Source organism: Fukomys damarensis, unplaced genomic scaffold (genome assembly GCF_012274545.1).
Source record: "Fukomys damarensis isolate Sample0158 unplaced genomic scaffold, DMR_v1.0_HiC HiC_scaffold_16, whole genome shotgun sequence".
In the NCBI taxonomy this organism is placed as follows: domain Eukaryota; kingdom Metazoa; phylum Chordata; class Mammalia; order Rodentia; family Bathyergidae; genus Fukomys; species Fukomys damarensis.
The window spans coordinates 43320390-43340234 of NW_022900928.1; the positions used below are offsets into that span (position 1 = coordinate 43320390).

A 19845-nucleotide genomic window follows, 5' to 3' on the forward strand; every position below is an offset into this window, starting at 1 on the left:
CCCTCCTCCCCTCCCCATCTACAAACACTTTATTTTCATCTTTTCATTCTCTCACATTTTTTTCTTTTCCCTTTTTGTTCTTCCCCTACCCATCACACCTTCCCTGCACCTTTAGCTCCTTTCTTCCCATTTCTAAATGTCAGTAATATTATTAGAATCTTATGCATTGTTGCAGATTATTAATAAGATGAGATCCCACATGTTGATTCTTTCTGCTAATTCCCGTGCTACTGAGGATTTGTTCATAAAGTCATTTCCTATGCCAATGTCTTCCAGAGTTCTGCCTAACTTATCTTCCAGCAAGTTTAGTGTTTCTGTTTTTGTGTTTAGATCTTTAATCCACTTGGATTTTAATTTAGTGCATAGTGAGAGATAAGGGTCTAGTTTTAATCTTTTGCAGGTTGAGATCCAGTTTTTCCAACACCATTTATTAAAGAGGCTCTCTTTCCTCCAGTGGGGACTGTCAGCTCCTTTGTCAAAGATGAGGTAGCTGAGTGCATTTTGAGTTGTTTTTGTGTCTTCCAATCTGTTCCACTGATCTTCAGGTCTGTTTCTTTGCCAGTACCATGCTGTTTTTATCACAGTGGCTTTGTAGTATAGTTTCAAATTGGAAATTGTTATACTCGCTGCCATGTGTCTGTTGCCTAGGATGGCTTTTGCTATTCTAGGTCTCTTCTGGTTCCAAATGAATTTTTGGATTCTTCTTTCTAGTTCTGTGAAGTACAGTGTTGGAATTTCAATTGGCATTGCATTGAATGTATATAGCAGTTTTGGTAGTATGGCCATTTTCACTATGTTGATTCTTCCTACCCAGGAGCAGGGGATGCCTTTCCATTTTCTTATATCCTCTTCAATCTCTTTTTTCAGAGTGCTGTAGTTTTCAGTGTAGAGGTCTTTTGATTCTTTTGTTAGGTTGATTCCTAGATACTTTATTTTTTTGGATGCTATTGTGAAATTAATTGTTTCCCTAATTTCTCTCTCAGTGAGTCTGTTTGTGTACAAGAAGCCTATTGATTTTTGTGTGTTGACCTTGTATCCTGCTACTCTGCTAAAAGTGTCAATTAAGTCTAGAAGTCTTTTGGTGGAGTGTTTTGGGTCTTCAATGTAGAGATCATATCATCAGCAAATAATGACAGTTTAACTTCTTCCTTTCCTATCTTTATTGCTTTAATTTCTTTTTCTTGTCTAATTGCTATGGGCAATGTTTCCAGAACTATATCGAAGAGGAGTGGTGATAATGGGTATCCTTGTCTTGTTCCTGATTTTTTTTTGGGGGGGGGTACCGGGGATTGAACTTGGGTCCTTGCGCTTGCAAGGCAGGCCACCGAACTGCTGAGCTAAATCCCCGGCCCTTGTTCCTGATTTTAACTTGAATGTTTTTCAGTTTTTGGCCATTTAATATGATGCTGGCTGTTGGTTTTTCATAGCCTTTATTAAGTTGAGATTTAGACCATCTATTCCAATTTTTTGCAGGGTTTTTATCATAAATGGATGTTGAATTTTGTCAAAAGCTTTTTCTGCATCTGTTGAGAGGATCATGTGGTTTTTGTTCTTGACTTTGCTTATATAGTGTATTACATTTATTGATTTATGTACGTTGAACCATCCTTGTATCCCTGGAATAAATCTAACTTGGTCAGGATGTATGATCTTCTTGATGATCCTCTATATTCTGTTTGCTAATATCTTGTTAAGGATTTTTGCATCTATGTTCATTAAGGAGATTGGCCTGTAGTTCTCTTTTTTAGTTGCATCTTTCCCTGGTTTGAGAATCAAAGTGATACTTGCCTCCAGGAATGAATTTGGAAGTATTGCTTCCCTTTCAATTTCATTGAAAAGTTTAAACAGTAGTGGCAATAGTTCTCTAAATGTCTTGTAAAATTCAGCTGTGAATCCATCAGTACCTGGGATTTTCTTTCTTGGTAAGTTTTTAATCACATTTTCAATTTCACTGATTTAATTGGGGTGTTTAAAATGTTTTTATCTTCTTCATTCAAGTTTGGTAATTCACAAGTATCTAGAAATCTGTCCATTTCTTCTGTGTTTTCCATTTTATTAGAGTACAAGCTCTCAAAGTAGGCATTAATGATCCTCTGGATTTCTGTTGTATCTGTTGTGAGTTCACCTTTTTTATTTCTGATTGCATGGATCTGAGCCTTTTCTTTTCTTTTTTTGATAAGGTTAGTTAAAGGTTTATCAATTTTATTTATTCTTTCAAAAAGCCAACACTTCAATTCATTTATTTTTTGTATTGTTTTCTTCATTTCTATTGCATTGATTTCTGCTCTCATCTTTATAATTTCCTCTCTTGTTCAAGCTTTGGGTTTTTCTTGCTCTTGTTTTTCTAGGATTCTAAGATTCATTGTTAGGTTGTTTATTTGAACTTGTTCTATTTTCCTGGTGTGGGCTTTCAGTGCTATGAATTTTCGACGTAGAACTGCTTTCATTGTGTCCCATAGATTCCTGTATGTTGCATTGGCATTTTCATTTATTTGTAAAAACTGTGTGATTTCTTCTTTAATTTCCTCTGTGATCCATTGATTGTTCAGGAGAGTGTTTTTCAATTTCCATGTGTTTGTAAAGTTCCTATGGTTTCTTATGCTATTGATCTCCAGCTTTATTGCACTGTGATCTGATAATATACAGGAAATAACTTTGATTCTTTTGCATTTATTCAAACCCATTCTGTGAGCTAGTATGTGATCTATCTTGGAGAATGACCCATGTGCAGCTGAAAAGAATGTGTATTCTAATTTTTGGGGGAGAAACACTGTAGACGTCTAGTAAGTCCATGCGTTCAAAAGCTTGGTTTAGCTCTAGTACTTCATTGTTGATTTTTTGCCTAGATGATCTGTCTATTTGTGATAGTGGGGTATTTAGATGCCCCACTACAATTGTATTAGTGCTTATTTGGTTTTTCATGTTACTTAGTATTTGTTTTGTATAGTTGGTGTCATTTATATTTGGTGCATATATGTTAATGACTGTCATCTCTTCCTCTTGAAATGTTCCCTTTACAAGAATGTAGTGGCCTTCTTTGTCACTCTTGAGCAGTTTTGGCTTGAAATTTACTTTGTCTGCAAATAAGATTGCTACGCCTGCTTTTTTCTTGGCTCCTGTCGTGTGGAGAATTGTTTTCCACCCTTTCACTTTCAGACTATGCACCTCTTTTTGTGTTAGGTGTTTTTCTCATATACAACAGATTGTTAGATTTTGCTTCTTAGTCCAGTCTGCCAGTCTATTTCTCTTGATTGGTGAATTGAAGCCATTGACATTGATTGTTATAACTGATATGTATTGACTTCCTATTGTCATGTTATTGTCTTTTTGTTGACTGTTTTTAATTTTTTGCCCACTCCTTGTAGTTTCTTGCCTTGACTATTTGGTTTGCTCTGCTGGGTTTCATGGTGTTTTGATCTTCATTTTCTTTTTCTAGGATATTGCTTAGAATTCGTTGTAGTGCTGGCTTGGTATTCATGAAGTTTCTCAGGTGTTCTTTGTCATGGAAGTATCTTATTTCCCCATCCATTTTGACAGAGAGTTTTTCAGGATACATCAGTCTAGGTTGGAGGTCGTTTTCTTTTAGGACTTGAAATACCTCACTCCAAGCTCTCCTTAACTTGAGAGTTTGTGTTGAAAAGTCTGCTGTGATTTGGATGGGTTTTCCTTTGCATGTGATTTGTTTCTTTTCTCTTACTGCTTGTAGTATTTTGTTCTTCTGTTGGGTTTCTGGAATCTTGATTATTATTTGTCTAGGTGTAGATTTTTTTTGATCGTGGCTAGTTGGAGTCCTATATGCCTCACTTATCTGTATGTCAAATTCTTCCCCTCTGTTTGGGAAGTTTTCTGTCATTAATTCTGTGAACAGCTTTTTTAAGTCATTTGCATTTTCTCCTGCTACTTTATGGATTCCTATCAGTCTTATGTTATTCTTCTTTGCATCATCTACAAGTTGTTGGATTGAATTCTCATAATCCTTTATTGTTTTTAAGAGACCTCTCTTTTCATGGTCACTGGCTGCTATCCTATCTTCTATATCTTAGATTCTATCTTCGCAATCTTATTCTGTTGCATACACTTTCAATAGAGTTTTTAATCTCCTGAATATCTTTTTGAATCTGTTTTATGGATTCCATTTCTTTCCTGTGTTGGGCATTCATTGTTTCCTTTTCTTTCTTATGCTGGGCCTTCATGGCTTCTATTATGGTCCTGAGGTCATCTATTTTTTTGTCAGTTTTTGTTCTAGAGTCTTGAGTCATGACTTTCATTTTGCTCACTGTCTCTATGGTTATCTGGGAAACTATTTCTGTTTTGAATTTTTCTAGAGCCTGATTGATATGTTTTGTTACTTTCTGTGCTGTGAGTTCTGAGTGTCCTGGTGGTTCACTATCAAACTTTACATCTTCCTTTGCCCCACTGTTTGTCATTAGTGAACTGGAAGCCTGTCTTTGTGTCTTGGTTAAGTATTTTCTCATTTTTATTAAATGGGTTATTAAATCTTCCTTATATCATTGCACTTCAGCCCCCAAATCTCTAATGACTCATAGCCATTCTCACTTTCACAATATCAGAGAAAATAACTTACGCAATCAATCCCTAACCCGTGTCCCAATTGATACAATCAGCAACACAACAGGATCAATCACCTCTTGCAAATTGACCTCTTGTGGTAGTCATCAATCCACCCCCCCAATCGTGCGGATTAAATTAAAATAAAAAAGCAGCCAAAAATATGTTTGCAGTGGACAAACTCAACATGCTATATTTACTATTTGGGATGGGGGCCTAGTCCTAGGAATTTTTTTTGGTGTGTACTCTTTCTTATGTTATAATTTCTGTTTCACACCGTGGTGTGTTCAACTTACTATATTCATCTTTTTCTGTTTTTAAATTCAGATGTGTGGCTGCATGGGATAGTTTAAGTCATTTGTTGAATATGAGTTCTTAATTTCTTGTAAGATTCCCACCCTATTTGACCACTTTGTAACTTCATGAGGCTAGGTAAAATAAAGAATTTTTCAATTGTAGAGAGTTGGGTATATATTGTCTCATTAGATGTATTTAGCAATTATATATTGGTTCCTACCATGTGTGAACTCAGTGTTATGGCCTTTAATTCTGGGGGAACAGTTGGTTAAAGAGAGAAACATTTTCAGAAAAGTCTGTGGTTTGCTTTGCTCAGGGCAAGGCCTGGTGCTATGTGTTAACTTGGGAAAATTTGGAATTGGATTATATTCATAAGAAGTCCTACAGAACTTAGGATATTTTACCATTTACCACATCCTCCTTTGGTGTTCCAGTTCTTTTGAAAAGGAACCCTTGACACACCCTTACCTCACTAGTCAGAGCTCTGTGTCTGCCCAGTCCTCCCCAGCCTGCAGCAGCTTTCTTTTTCTTTGCAGGTCCATTCTGTCCTCAGCACGAAAGAAGTTCAGCTCAGGCATCTCCAGATTCACTTTGAAAGGGGAATGGCAGTTGGGGTGAGTAAAGGCTACTAACTTTGGGAAATGTGGCAGATGCTAGGGACTTCACAGAGCAGTAAAGATCCATTCTGTTAGAATATGGCGGACAGACGGTTTCCACCAACTGCACTGTGCCTCTGACTATTGGAAACAATGCTATTTAAAGATGTGTTCCATTAGAAAAGATCTGGACTCTTTCCTCCTTTCAACAATCAATGATGCCAGAGTATTCACTTGATTGTGGAGCAAATATGGTTACTGCAAAAGGGTTTGTTTTTGTTTTTAACTTGAGCATAAGAGAATACTAATGCATTTACCTTTTGGTTTCTGTCAACAAGGTCCACCAGAGAAATATTGAAATTGTGCATTTTTCTGGAACATTTTCCCAAAGAGCCAAGCACAAGAACAAATTATATCCTACCCATACAATTTTTTCTCTTACATCATGATGAATTTCTTTCTCCAGAGGGAGAAGTGATTTTTAAAAGGCTTGAGCAACATGCTAATCTTTCCTTCTGATAGCCCCTGGTTGAATTACCTCTGAATTTGAAGCATTTACTGATGAAATGATACTTGACATTAACCAGTGTTGTATGGAAATATTTCCAGCACCTGGGGAGAAAATAAAAGAGGGTATTCATAACACTGCCGCTGTGGGGCTGGATCTTCCATTTTTCTTAGAACCAACTTGAATTACACTTGCTTCATGCTGACTGACTTTCCTCCTGAGAGACCACTTTTAGACAAGAAAGATTTGCACCACTGAAAAAAGTTAGCATTTACAGTATTATTATAATTAGAAGGTGGGGTTTTGGTAATGGCCTGTTTGGCTGCTTGGCAGAATCTAAGGGGGCTCTGGTTTGGAATTGCATTTTACTATGCAGAATGACAGATGCTGATATAATATTCTTCTAAATCAAACATTCAGCTTGCTTATAAAGTCCTGCTTAGACATGGGACTCAGTATGCTAGCTGGTTTTCCAGAGAAGGGTGAAATATGAAACTGGCATTAAGTTTTGAATCTCAGGGTATTTTTACTATGGCAAACTGCTTTTGAGCTTTGACTAAGTAAAACTAGATAGTAAAATTTTTGAAAACATATAAATTATTCTTCAAGGTTCTTCCCCCATGCCAGTTTTTGTAGCTCAGAGAACTATACAAATTCTGTTTTTCTCTTTGTTTATACATTTGTTTTTAATGGGAAAAATAAGTAAGATAACAAACTTTGGAGCAAATTTTCTCATTCCTTAGCCGAAATGTGGGTTTATAAGACAAATGTTAGAATAGTTTCTTCAGGGATAACTCTCAAGTTAGTAAAAATGATGATTCACAGCCTGTGATGTGATATAAAGTAAAATAATGAACTAACCTGGAAAACCCGGAATTATACCCACCTCCAAAAGTTCTCAAGAGGCTGCTTGACTTATGTGAGGCACAATATTTAGCTCGGTAACTGGCAGTATTTCCTCAGCTGTATCCCACAAAACACTTTTTCCTACTTCCACCACAGCTGTGTGTTGAGGGAGATAGTAAAGAATTTATGATCAGATGTGTTTTAGAAATTGTCCTCTTTGTATCACTTGGAATCACAATTTACATAGTGTATTTGTGTATATGCCAAGGGCAGCTGTGTCCTGCATCATGATTACTTTTCCACTGATGGACATCCTATTTGGCAATGGTCTCTTAAGATTATAATGGAGATGAAATTTTCCTGTCACCTAGTGACATCTTTGCCGTCATAGAATTGTACCATAGTATATTATTCTGATGTTTGTCTTGATGCTATGTAAACAAACCTAATGTTTTGGTGGTTGGATAAATGTATCGCACTGACAAGTTATGTATGTATGTAGTATTTGATGATGCTAACAAATGGCTATGTTACTGGTTCATACATTTAATGTTCATAGACAAGTTACTGTTTTATGTGTTTATGAAGCTATACTTTTGTCATTATTTTAGAGTGTCTTTACACTTGAAAATTTAAATTTACTGAAAAACACTATTCTTTGTTAGGCCAGCAGCATTTTCTTATATCCCACATTTACTCTGTCTCAAAATTGTACTTCTTGGAATATTCACCTTTATTAAACAATGTTACTATATTTACTGAATCCTGAATATATACTGTGATTTCATATGGAGATAATAATATAGGGTAAATTATTAGCGGTAACTAAAGATGAGAGATGAGATAGGTTTATTTTGGTGCATGTTAAAGGCTGCCAAGAAATTCTATATTAGGAAATCTTTCACCATTTTTTCAACCATTGTTTTCTAAAGCATTTTTTTAGTTGCATATTTATTCACATCTCTAGGAGAGGACCTATTTTGGGAAATGGAGGACAAGCTCTTTTCCAAAATCCCCCAAGTTTTATGATTATATTCATAATTAGTCTGATGTTTGTTTCTGTCTTCTCTCTGGAGTGTGCTATTGAGTTCCGGTGTATGCTGACTAGCCCAATTTCATTTAAAAAATTATTTGAATTTTTGCCTTTTCAAGGGACTTTGTAGGACACTATAAAAAGAAATAAGGCTTCAAACTGTCCTCCTGGGAACTTGCAGTCCAGGATGTGACTTAGAAACAATTATAAGTAACTGTATTACAAGAAACAATGTGCTATTTGGGAAGCCCATATAGGTAAACTACAAAGTTTAGAACTGGTTCTTAAGACATACTTTTGAGATGTTCCCAATGTCTCCTGGGAATTTATGGAATTTTAAATTCTCAGAACCACCTTATCCCAACCCAACAGAATCAGAACTTCTAGAATAGCTCTCAGCCACTTGAGCTTTAACAAGTCCTAGGATGTTGCCGATATCCTGTAAAGTATAAGTTAACTTCAGGTGAGGCACCTCAGGGAGCTGCAGAGAGTAGGTTGCTAAACATTAGAAGATGATTAAAACTTGTAGATGGGGATGGATACAGGTCTGAATTCTTAAGAAAGGCTAGAGCTATATCTGAATCAAATTCACAGAGGAGACCTGAGGTCCAATTTTAGCTCTTTTATTGGCAAATTGTGTGACTTCACCCTTCTTGATCAGGTGCTTCCATGGTAAAACTAGGCTGTTGAACTAGAAAACTTTCTGAGCCTTCTGGCTGTAAAACTCAGAGAATTTAAATGGCTCTGGCTCAACACATTATTATATAGTTGGAGTAATGGAATAACAAGAATCAAAATCCAAATTCCTAGTATTTTATCCTATGCAGTCTGTAGCTACAGTGGTTTGTATTAAAACATACACATACAGAAAAGGGTGAGGGAGATGGGGTAAATATTTTTTCTTCTTTTCAAGCAACCATTAGCATGAGCCAGAGAGTACAACTTATTCCCAGTTGTGTCATACAGACAGTCTATAACTGATTTCCGAAGCAAGGACCCAGAACATAAAGAAGTGCCATGAGAATGGTAATTTGAATGGTGTCGGGATGGGCTGCTCCAGAAGATAGGGCTGAGCAGAATCTGGCTGCTCTGGGACTCATCATCATAAGGAGAAATCTTGCTCCAACTCCCCAGGAATTAAATATCAGGTCTGAAGAGCAGCTCCCCAAGGCTGCTGCACCTTTCTATGTTTCAAAGTGTCCTTGCAGGAAAGGGAATAATTTCAGAACTGTGGCACTTGCTCTTTGTCACAATACACAAAACTCTGTGGCATTGATCCCAATCCTTGGCACAAGTCTGGGATCTGTGGAAGGGAGGCTTTTTGGTTAGGGAAAGTCACACAGGTCCTTTATCCTCAAGCCATTTTTTCACTACTTTTCCATTTGGTGTCTTTTCACCGTGTTAGTAATCATAATGTCACTTTATATTGAAGAAACACGGACTGCATGCCAGACACTAGCCAAGGCTTTCACTTGGTGTTGATGTCTCTTCTAGTCCCATTTCACAGGTAAAGAAACTGTGACTGAAGAAGTTTTTAAATAATGGCTCAGGCACCAAGCCTATAAGTGGCAAAATTTGGATTGACCCGAGCTTTCTCTGACCTTTGGGGCAAACAGAATAATCATTTCTGGCATTCATTAAAGAGAGAACACCTTTCATTTACCTTTCAAGTGGCTTGTTCTATCAGAAATGAAACTGTGGTGTAGGTTGTGAATTTCCTCTCTTATCTTAAGATTCACAGATTTTGTGTACTCTTAAGTTTGCCTTCGTTAAAAAGAGTGACAGTAAACAAGTATAATCTTATGAGGTATTTATTAACTCAAACCCCATTTGGTAAGCACTGTTACTTTTCCTTTTGTAGAAGTACACACCAGTGTGCTGGGAGGCTAAATAAATTTTTCAAGGTTGTATGGCTTTTAAGTGGCACAGTTACCATTTCATATTAGGCAGTCAGAAGCTAAAGTGGGAGCTGTATAGCACATACTGTCTTTGTGCTGGTGACTGCTAGGTCAGCCCATACCAGAGCAGCAATGGACCTTCCATTTGCAATTTGAGCACAAGTTATCTTCATCATTTTAAGAGGAAATTCTTTATATATTCTCCTTGTTCTTTGTTTTAAGCCTCTCATACAATCCTTCCTGCTTAGCCTCTCTCTCTGGATAATAAACCCATTAGATGTTATAGCATAGGAAGAAATAGAGTGAAAATGAGTATTTTTTTCAGAAGGCTTTTTGTCCGGGTCAGAAGCCTCAACTGTTTAACCCATTTCATGGTGGCAAAAAACAGTGTCACCAGGTTACCAACCACACAAGCATAGGCAGCTGTGGGGTCAAGGCTGTCCCTGACACTTGACCTCACCCATGCTATCCCTTGTCCCTGAGGTTGCTGGTATTTATTCATCCCCTGAAAAGAAAAAATTGCATGCCTTTCTGAGTCCTACACCAGCATCCACTGTAACAGAGCAAAAAGGGCAGAATGAGGAGGCACATGAGAACCACCTCTGAAGAATAAATGTCTCAAAGATTGATGGCTTGATGATCTCTTTGGAGATTGTCTAAAAATTATTGATCATGTCTTATATTGTAGAACATAGGCCTTGAGGGTGAGAGGTAAGTGCTTTCTTCAAAATAATCCAGAAGCAGTAGAATAAATCATTGTGCAGAGCATCTAAGACACTGTAACTAAAACATTGGTTTCACAATCAGCTTAACTTCAAGGAGGAAAAAGCACTATTTTTTTTTCTTATTCTGTAGTTATTTTGGTATGCTAAAAAAGAAGGTGAAGTTTAATTCTAGTATATACTTTGCAAAATCATACCAAACTCCTAACTTTTAGCACTCGTGGATTTCCCAAAGCAATAGAAACCCTGCAAGGTATGATTTGTGCTAGAGTTTTTTTAATGCAAAAATGATATATTCTTCTTCTTCTTCTTCTTCTTCTTCTTCTTCTTCTTTAGTTGAATTTATTTGTTTGTTTGTTGCGGGGATTGAACTCCGTCCTTGCACTTGTGAGGCAGACAGCAGAACCACTGAGCTAAATCCCCTACTGAATTTAAGTTTGTTTTGAAGTATGTTCAATTTGTGTTTAAGACTATTCATTCAGTATTATGAGAAATAAAACTCTAGCCATGTATCTTGCTAAAAGAAAAATCAGTATGCAAAAGTATTAATTTTTGAATAATTAAATTGAATGATTGTTTTTCATATTGTAGCAGCATTCTTTACTTTGAAGAAAATTAGAGAGTAAAAAGGTATCTAAGCATGAAGATTACTCCAAAATGACCATGATTCTAAAATTGTTAAGTTAACCCAGAGGACACTAATTTAATTGACTCATGTTATAGTTTAAGATTTGCTCTGAAATGTGGGAGACCTGAGACTAAGTAGTAGAGAAATCTTTTCTCAGTTTCCTCATTTGTAAACCAAGGAGATTAGGCCACGATCTTTAAGTCTCCTTTTAACCTGTATAGCTTCTAGATTTGTATCCTGATATAAGATGAGTTTATTTCGAGAAATTTGGGTACTGGCCTATTAAAGGTTTCTGCCTCTGGTTCTATTATGTAAAACAGTATTATTTGCCACCTGTGTGATAAGTGCTTTACCACTGGAGGCCAGGAATAGAATGATGCACAAATGTGGCTCCTCCTATTGGGTTTCCATTAGTGGGGGCTCAGGATGTGGAGAGGTAATAGATTCGGCAAAGTTCAGATGAACTGTATTGATCATTGAGGAGATTTTCTTCTCTGATGGCTGTGAAGTCTGGATCGTTCTCACAGGCAGTCTTTGAAGCTTAAAATGACGAATGTTAAATGAAGCAGAAATTGAATTTATATTTCTCTGGAGCACTGCAGGTCCTCCTAGTGTTTTACTTTAAAAGGATGTAACTTGGCCTTTACATTCCCTTATAAGAGCATGCCTCTCTCTGCCATGATTACAGCCAACTTAAAACTAAATGTCCCTCCACTGTTTGGGAGCATTTTCAGATGAAGAAAACAGACAGTGTATTGAGGCATATGGAGTATCATTAAACCCTCTGCTAGTTTACATCTGGGGTCTCTAAAGAGAGGTGGATTACTCCTGTATTTCAGCTAAACGTGCTCCACTAAATAGGAACCTTCATTTGCATTGGCCCTGTGGGTTCTCTATTCTTCTAGATAGGCATTCAAACCTAATGCATACAAAAAAAATAATAAAATAAAAACAAACCCAAAAAACCCTACATATATATCATTTTCCTAACCTAGTTCGTCTAAAATTACCAGTGGCCCAACCATGTCTTTCTGGGAAACTGCTGAGCAGGGTTGCTAGCTGACCTACCTTAAACTTTGCCTCAGTTCTGTGAGCTGGTGCCAGTCTTCCTGGTTCACATACTTAGCATCTGAGGCATTTCCCAAGGACAGGCAGAGGAGATGCATGTGAAAATAATTTCTTTTGTAGAAAGAACTCCATCTTTTTTCTATTTATATTTTTACTTTCTGTTCTACCTATGAAATCCTCATATTAAAGCTGGATTTGTTACTTGCTATTTATTGTAGGCTACATGTACATCAGATGATATCAGCAAGGCATATTTCATCCCCAGTTGTAACCCAGCATATGTATGCCCAAGGTTTCCTGTTATGAGAGCATCTTGAAAGGTAGAGCTGAAAATAAATGGGGAAGCCTTGTGGGCTTAGAAAGGAACCTGAATTCTAATCCAGACTATAGTACGAGTAAAAGAAAGCTTGATGTTTTTATCTACAAAAAGGCTGCAATATGTGCCTTGGCAACCTTTCAGTTAAAACTACTTATACCTTACAGAAATAAAGTGTTATTTTTTAACATGCTAATTTCTAGAAGGGATCCATTTTAACCTACAGGCAATACTTGGAACTAATTTAAAACCAGGAAGGATTTAACCAGATATAGAAGTTGGATAGGTTTTATGCCTTCCCATCAATGATACTTATTGAATAATTTGATAGAATTAAATAATGTGATACGTGCTTCTAGGAGCCTTAATTTGCACTTAATTACAAATAATTTGGAGAAACTGATAGTATAGTAGTGAAAAGCATTGATTTTTGAGTAAAACAGCTAAAGGTCTAAGTGTTTTACCACTTACTTCTTGGGGTATGTTTCTTGGGCAAATATCCCAACCAAAAAGGTTAAATTCTCTGACCTTTATTTTTTTTTAACATATTGTTGGGTGTTATAGTACTGTATTGCTCAGTATTGTTGTGAAAACATATCAGGGTGGGAAAAATGGCATTATGCATGTCATTGTGTACCTTCAGAATGACTCATTTTCCATCCTCTCCGTCTTTACCTGTCCCACAGAAAAGGAAGAGAGAAAGCCCAGGGGCCTGCGGAGTATGGCCTCTTTGTGTCAGAGCTCAAATTTGGAGACTCTAAAAATATGAGCTATCAGGGTCTAAATAGACTTATTTCTTGTTAAGTAACCCCTCCCAATTCCTCCCTCCTGTTTTAAAGATATGAATGATTTTACTGCTTAAAATGGGGAGATGTTTTCATCTGTTAATGTGCATGGTCATAAAACTGTCAAAATTTAATAGTTACTGGTGGAAATAATTGGAAGTACCTCTTATAGTTCCTTAAATTCTTCTTATACAAAATCAGTTACCTCACTTCTTCTGAGCAGCATAATCCCTTGTGAGGCTATGCAGTTCCTTGGGGATTGTCCTTTCAGCTGCGTTACCTGTTACTTACTCATTCTCATAGCTTTGAATTATACAGAAATTTTGAATAGTTTTAAAGTAAGCAAAATAAAAAATGATAATACCTTTAAGCATTTCTATTAAAGGTTATGTGAATGTAATGATGTAACCATTGTTGAACAGTGTTCATGGTGGTAAAATTTAAAAATACAAATATTCCTCCAAACCTTGCAAGAGTTAACCCTTTCAAAGTATAAAGATGCAGTTGTATATGTAGATGTTTAAATAATAGTAGGATCATGTCACCTATGCTGCTTTTCTTCACTTAGCATTACATTTTAATCCATCTGAAAATATACATTTTTATTATTATCTTGAATGGTTGCATGGTATTTTTTAAGAATGTACCATGAATTATTTGATCCTTTGCTAATAGTTCTTTCACATCTTCTCAGATTTTACATTTTAGCTGCTATGATGAACACATGTCTATTTTCATTGGCTAATTACATGAAAGACAATTGTACGTCATAGATAAATGCACCTAAATCTTTCACTGTGTATTTCTAGGTTGACCTTCAGAATATAAAAGTATCTTGTGCCAAGTAACAATCCTATCAGCAATGTAAAAGTGTTGCTTAAAAAATTCAAATGTGATGAGGTTAAATTCTAGTGATTTTAATCTAGTAGTGGTGAGGTTTTCATGCTTTCTCATATTCATGTTTTAGTAAAATTATTTTGAAATCAAATTTTTAAAAAGTACTATTTCATAACAGATGTTTTCTATTCCTTTTCCCATTTTCTTCCAGGTTAATTTATCTTTCTCTCTCTCTCCCTCTCTCTCTCTGCTTTTTTCCCCTCCAGGATGGAAGTATGATGTGATGGATATAATTATGGGCCACTGTGTGGGGACACGACCTCCTTCTTCTTGCCTCATCCTCCTGCTTCTCAAGCTTTTGGTCACTGTCTCCCAGGGGCTACCAGGGACAGGATCCCTGGGCTTTCACTTCACACATTCCATTTATAATGCTACGGTATATGAAAATTCTGCAGCAAGGACCTACGTCAACAGCCAGAGTAGAATGGGCATCACCTTAATAGATTTGTCCTGGGATATCAAATACAGAATAGTGTCCGGTGATGAAGAAGGCTTTTTCAAAGCAGAGGAAGTCATCATTGCAGATTTCTGTTTTCTCAGAATAAGAACTAAAGGTGGGAATTCTGCTATATTGAATAGGGAAATTCAGGACAATTATTTATTGATAGTAAAAGGTTCTGTCAGAGGAGAAGATTTGGAAGCATGGACCAAAGTGAATATCCAGGTTTTAGACATGAATGATCTGAGGCCTCTGTTTTCACCCACAACATACTCTGTTACAATAGCAGAAAGCACACCTCTAAGGACTAGTGTCGCTCAGGTGACAGCAACAGATGCCGATATTGGTTCTAATGGAGAATTCTACTACTACTTTAAAAACAAAGTTGATCTCTTTTCAGTTCACCCCACAAGTGGTGTCATCTCTTTAAGTGGACGATTAAATTATGATGAAAAGAACAGGTATGATCTGGAAATTTTAGCTGTGGACCGAGGAATGAAACTCTATGGCAACAATGGAGTGAGCAGTACTGCAAAGCTTTATGTTCACATTGAACGTGTAAACGAGCATGCCCCAACAATCCACGTAGTCACTCATGTTCCTTTTTCAAAGGACAAAGAGCCAACATATGCAGTGGTGACAGTTGATGACCTAGATGAGGGGGCCAATGGAGAGATTGAGTCTGTTTCCATTGTGGCTGGAGATCCTCTAGATCAGTTCTTCCTGACTAAGGAAGGAAAGTGGATGAATGAATACAAGATCAAGGAGAGGAAACAAGTCGACTGGGCAAGCTTTTCCTATGGCTACAACCTCACTCTTCAAGCAAAAGACAAAGGGTCACCTCAAAAGTTTTCAGCACTAAAGATAGTCCACATTGCCAACCCCAAAAGAGACAACATCCCAGTTAGATTTGAAAAAGAAGTATATGATGTCAACATAAGTGAGTTTTCCCCTCCTGGTGTTGTGGTTGCTATAGTAAAATTAAGTCCTGAACCTCTGGATGTGGAATACAAATTATCTTCTGGTGAGGATGCAGAATATTTCAAAATCAATCCTAGATCAGGTTTGATTGTCACATCACAGCCACTGAATACTATTAAGAGAGAGGTTTATAAGCTGGAGGTGACAAATAAAGAAGGAGATATAAAAGCACAAGTTACCATTGGCATTGAAGATGCAAATGACCACACCCCAGAATTCCAGCAACCCCTGTACGATACATTGGTGAATGAAAGTGTTCCAGTAGGAACAAGCATTCTGACAGTTTCAGCTTCTGATAAGGATAAAGGAGAAAATGGATACATCACTTATAGTATCGCCAGCTTAAATTTGTTACCATTTTCCATTAATCAGTTTACAGGTGTAATTAGCACAACTGAAGAATTAGATTTTGAATCTTCTCCAGAAACGTACAGATTCATCGTCAGAGCCTCTGACTGGGGCTCACCATATCGCCATGAAAGTGAGGTAAATGTGACCATCCGAATAGGAAATGTCAATGACAACAGTCCTCTCTTTGAAAAAGTAGCTTGTCAGGGAGTTATTTCATATGACTTTCCAGTTGGTGGTCATATCACAGCTGTGTCAGCAATTGATATTGATGAACTTGAACTTGTAAAGTACAAAATCATTTCTGGAAATGAACTTGGTTTCTTTTATTTAAACCCAGACTCTGGTGTTTTACAGCTTAAAAAGTCACTGATGAATCCCAGCATTAAAAATGGTAATTTTGCCCTGAGAATTACAGCAACTGATGGGGAGAATTTTGCTGACCCCATGGCTATTAACATTTCGGTCCTCCATGGGAAAGTGTCTTCAAAGAGCTTCAGTTGCAGAGAAACTCGTGTGGCTCAAAAATTGGCGGAAAAACTACTCATTAAGGCAAAAGCAAATGGGAAACTGAATATGGAAGATGGATTTCTTGACTTTTATTCAGTTAATAGGCAAGGGCCACACTTTGACAAGTCCTTTCCTTCTGATGTAGCTGTGAAGGAGAATCTGCCAGTTGGTGCTAACATCCTGAAGATTAAAGCCTATGATGCTGACTCTGGCTTCAATGGAAAGTTGCTATTTACAATATCTGATGGAAATATCGACAGTTGCTTCAATATTGATATGGAAACTGGGCAACTAAAAGTCCTTATGCCCTTGGATCGAGAGCACACAGACCTCTATCTCCTTAATATCACCATCTATGACTTGGGTAATCCACAGAAGTCTTCATGGAGATTACTAACCATCAATGTGGAGGATGCTAATGATAATAGCCCCATTTTTCTTCAAGATAGTTACTCTGTTAATATTCTTGAAAGTTCAAGTATTGGTACTGAGATTATTCAAGTGGAAGCCAGAGACAAAGACCTGGGTTCCAATGGCGAAGTGACTTACTCAGTCTTGACAGATACACAGCAGTTCGCCATCAATAGCTCCACTGGAATCATTTATGTTGCAGACCAGTTGGACCGAGAATCCAAAGCAAACTATTCCTTGAAAATAGAAGCCAGAGACAAAGCAGAAAATGGTCAGCAGTTATTTTCCATTGTCACCCTTAAGGTTTTTCTGGATGATGTAAACGACTGTTCCCCTGCTTTCCTTCCAAGTAGCTATAGTGTGAAGGTTCTTGAAGACCTCCCTGTTGGCACTGTCATTGCCTGGTTGGAAACTCAAGATCCAGACCTTGGATTAGGGGGTCAAGTGCGTTATTCTTTGGTCAATGATTATAATGGGAGATTTGAAATAGATAAAGCAAGTGGTGCCATCCGCCTAAGCAAAGAGCTTGACTATGAAAAGCAACAGTTTTATAACCTCACAGTTCGAGCCAAAGACAAAGGACGACCTGTTTCTTTGTCATCTCTTTCCTTTGTTGAGGTGGAAGTTGTGGATGTCAATGAAAACCTTCACACCCCCTACTTCCCAGACTTTGCTGTTGTTGGATCTGTAAAAGAAAACTCACGCATTGGAACAAATGTGCTGCAGGTGACTGCCCAGGATGAAGACTCCGGGAGGGATGGAGAGATCCAGTACTCTATCAGGGATGGCAGCGGACTTGGAAGGTTCAATATAGATGACGAGAGTGGTAAGTTTAATATTTTGTGCCAGACATGATTGTTTTGCATCTCAAATTATCAGCCTTGGAAAAGGAAAGGCATAATGGGGCACTTAAATAGAATGACAAATGATAATAAGTAAAAGTTTTGTTATAGAATATATTGGTTTGAAAGAAGATCTGTTTGTATGGAAATAGCCATTGTTTCCAATCTGAGTTCCAGTTCTGTTTTCCTTTTCTTTTTTCTTTTTCTCTTGCTCAGCACTATTGGTACCAATAGTGCTTATCTTTTGATAAGCGTAAGTAATTGTCATCTCTATTGATTGTACTTCTTACCTTCACTAAATGAATGGCCTTGATAAAGTAAATTCCACTTGAATTGGCTTTAAATAGGAAGTGTGAAATTAATTTTCAAATGGATTTTTATATAGAAACCTTTCCCTTACAGCAAGGCTTTCTTGAAATCCTATTTCATTAGTTGCTTGGTCTCTCGTGTTTAATGGGTAGATCTGGCCCTTGAACAGTGGGCATTTGCACTGTGTATGCTCCAATAATACCTAGATATGTGCTTCTATAAATGTTTTCATAATAGAAAACAAGAGATGTGTTGTGATTTTTATTTATGATATGTGTATATTTGTAAGAATTTTGTGGAGAACTTTTAAGACAGGAGGCAAAATTGTTCAGATATTTTCACTGCTCCCTACCTACATATTTATTATCCATCATAAGTATAGACAGTTTTTTGAGTACATGTAATTTTTATTATTTAAGTATTCCTGTGCCTAGAAACAGACATGTGTGTGCATTTTCCATTATTAGCACTGTATATTTTCTAGTCTGAAAAGGTGATGGTCATCTCAAGGGAGAGGCCATGTCTTCTCTGTTTTTGTGGCAGTAACAATGGTAGCTCATTATGGCTTTTAGGACAAATTTGTATATGTTAATTGATTTTCTATAATATTCCCAGAGTGGGTTTTTCCCTATTTTGTTCAGTTTGGGTTTCTATTAAACACACACACACACACACACACACACACACACACACCATAGTCTGTGTGCTTTGGAAGTCTGAAGCCATTGGCATGGTCAAAGTGAAGGCATTATGGGTTTGCGTAATGTCAATTTATTCCCATATCCTTTCACATTGAGGGGATGAATAGGGAATTAAAGCTTCAGCATCTTATTTTCAAGAGGCACAAATATGCAGTCTAGCACAGTCCTGGTGACGATAATGATTACTAGAATAAACAGTGGGAAAGTGTCATTGTAGAGATACTATATATTCCCAAAGCCAGAAAAATTATTTCTAAAGCTACATTACATATTGTATTAGTCAAATTTCCAGACAGTGAGACACAATACTCCAGATCTGCAATTTAAAGGAGGAAAGATTTGATTTAGCTCATAGTTTCAAGAGGTTCAGTACATTGTTGGCACACTCGGAGGTATGAGACATCAGGGTGAAAGGGCGTGGTAGAACAAAGCTGCTTAGTTCACAGCAGTTTGGAAGCAGAGCCATGATGAGGGTCCTGATACACTACTCGAGGTCTTACCTGCACACACCCCCCACACACACACAAAGAAATGTGCTACACCAACCCCTTGGGCAGCACCAAGCCAATCAAGCTTATACAGTCATGTCCCACCCCTTGTCAACTTGATGCCCAAGGAAACATCTTTTAACTATATTTATTCCCCAGTAAGCACGGGGTCATATTTCCACCCAACATGACACAACTATCTTCCATGCAAATGAAAATCCAATATACCTTTTTCAATGTCAGTGTCTCAACAGTTCCAGCATGTTTCAAAAGTCCAAGGCCAACTCTTCCGAAATTCAAGGAAAATGCCTAGATAGTAGCCTAGATTTTCTACATATATACCTCATTACATGGTCTTTTACCTTGGATATTTTTTAGAAGATGAACACATAGTTTCATCTGGTGATAAAGCTGACCTTATAAATCTTACTAGAAGAGTGTATCTCCTTTGTCTCTGTCAGAAGAAGCAACTCAATGGCCTACATTTGTTTCATTGTGTTTTGAATTATACATATAGAATAAATTTTGTTATCAGTGATAATGATGTCACTTATATTTTTACATTGCTTCCTGTTATAGAAAGCTCTTTCCTATAAACATTAAGTTCTTTAGGTTAAGGAGTAGCTGTACAAATTGGATATATATATATATAT

At 37.0% G+C, this 19845-nt stretch overlaps 1 protein-coding gene across 6 annotated transcripts in view; it reads left to right on the forward strand.

Annotated features, from left to right (window-relative positions):
* Positions 1-5402: 5402 nt before the first annotated feature.
* Positions 5403-19845, forward strand: part of Fat3 (FAT atypical cadherin 3) — a 516493-nt gene continuing 502050 nt past the window's right edge. For all 6 annotated transcript variants that reach the window (XM_010633703.2, XM_010633705.2, XM_010633704.2 and 3 more), the window contains exons 1-2: positions 5403-5480; positions 14370-17678. In XM_010633703.2, the coding sequence (XP_010632005.1) occupies positions 14387-17678 (3292 nt within the window). In that variant the 5' untranslated portion in view covers positions 5403-5480; positions 14370-14386. The remainder of the gene's footprint in view (positions 5481-14369; positions 17679-19845) is intronic.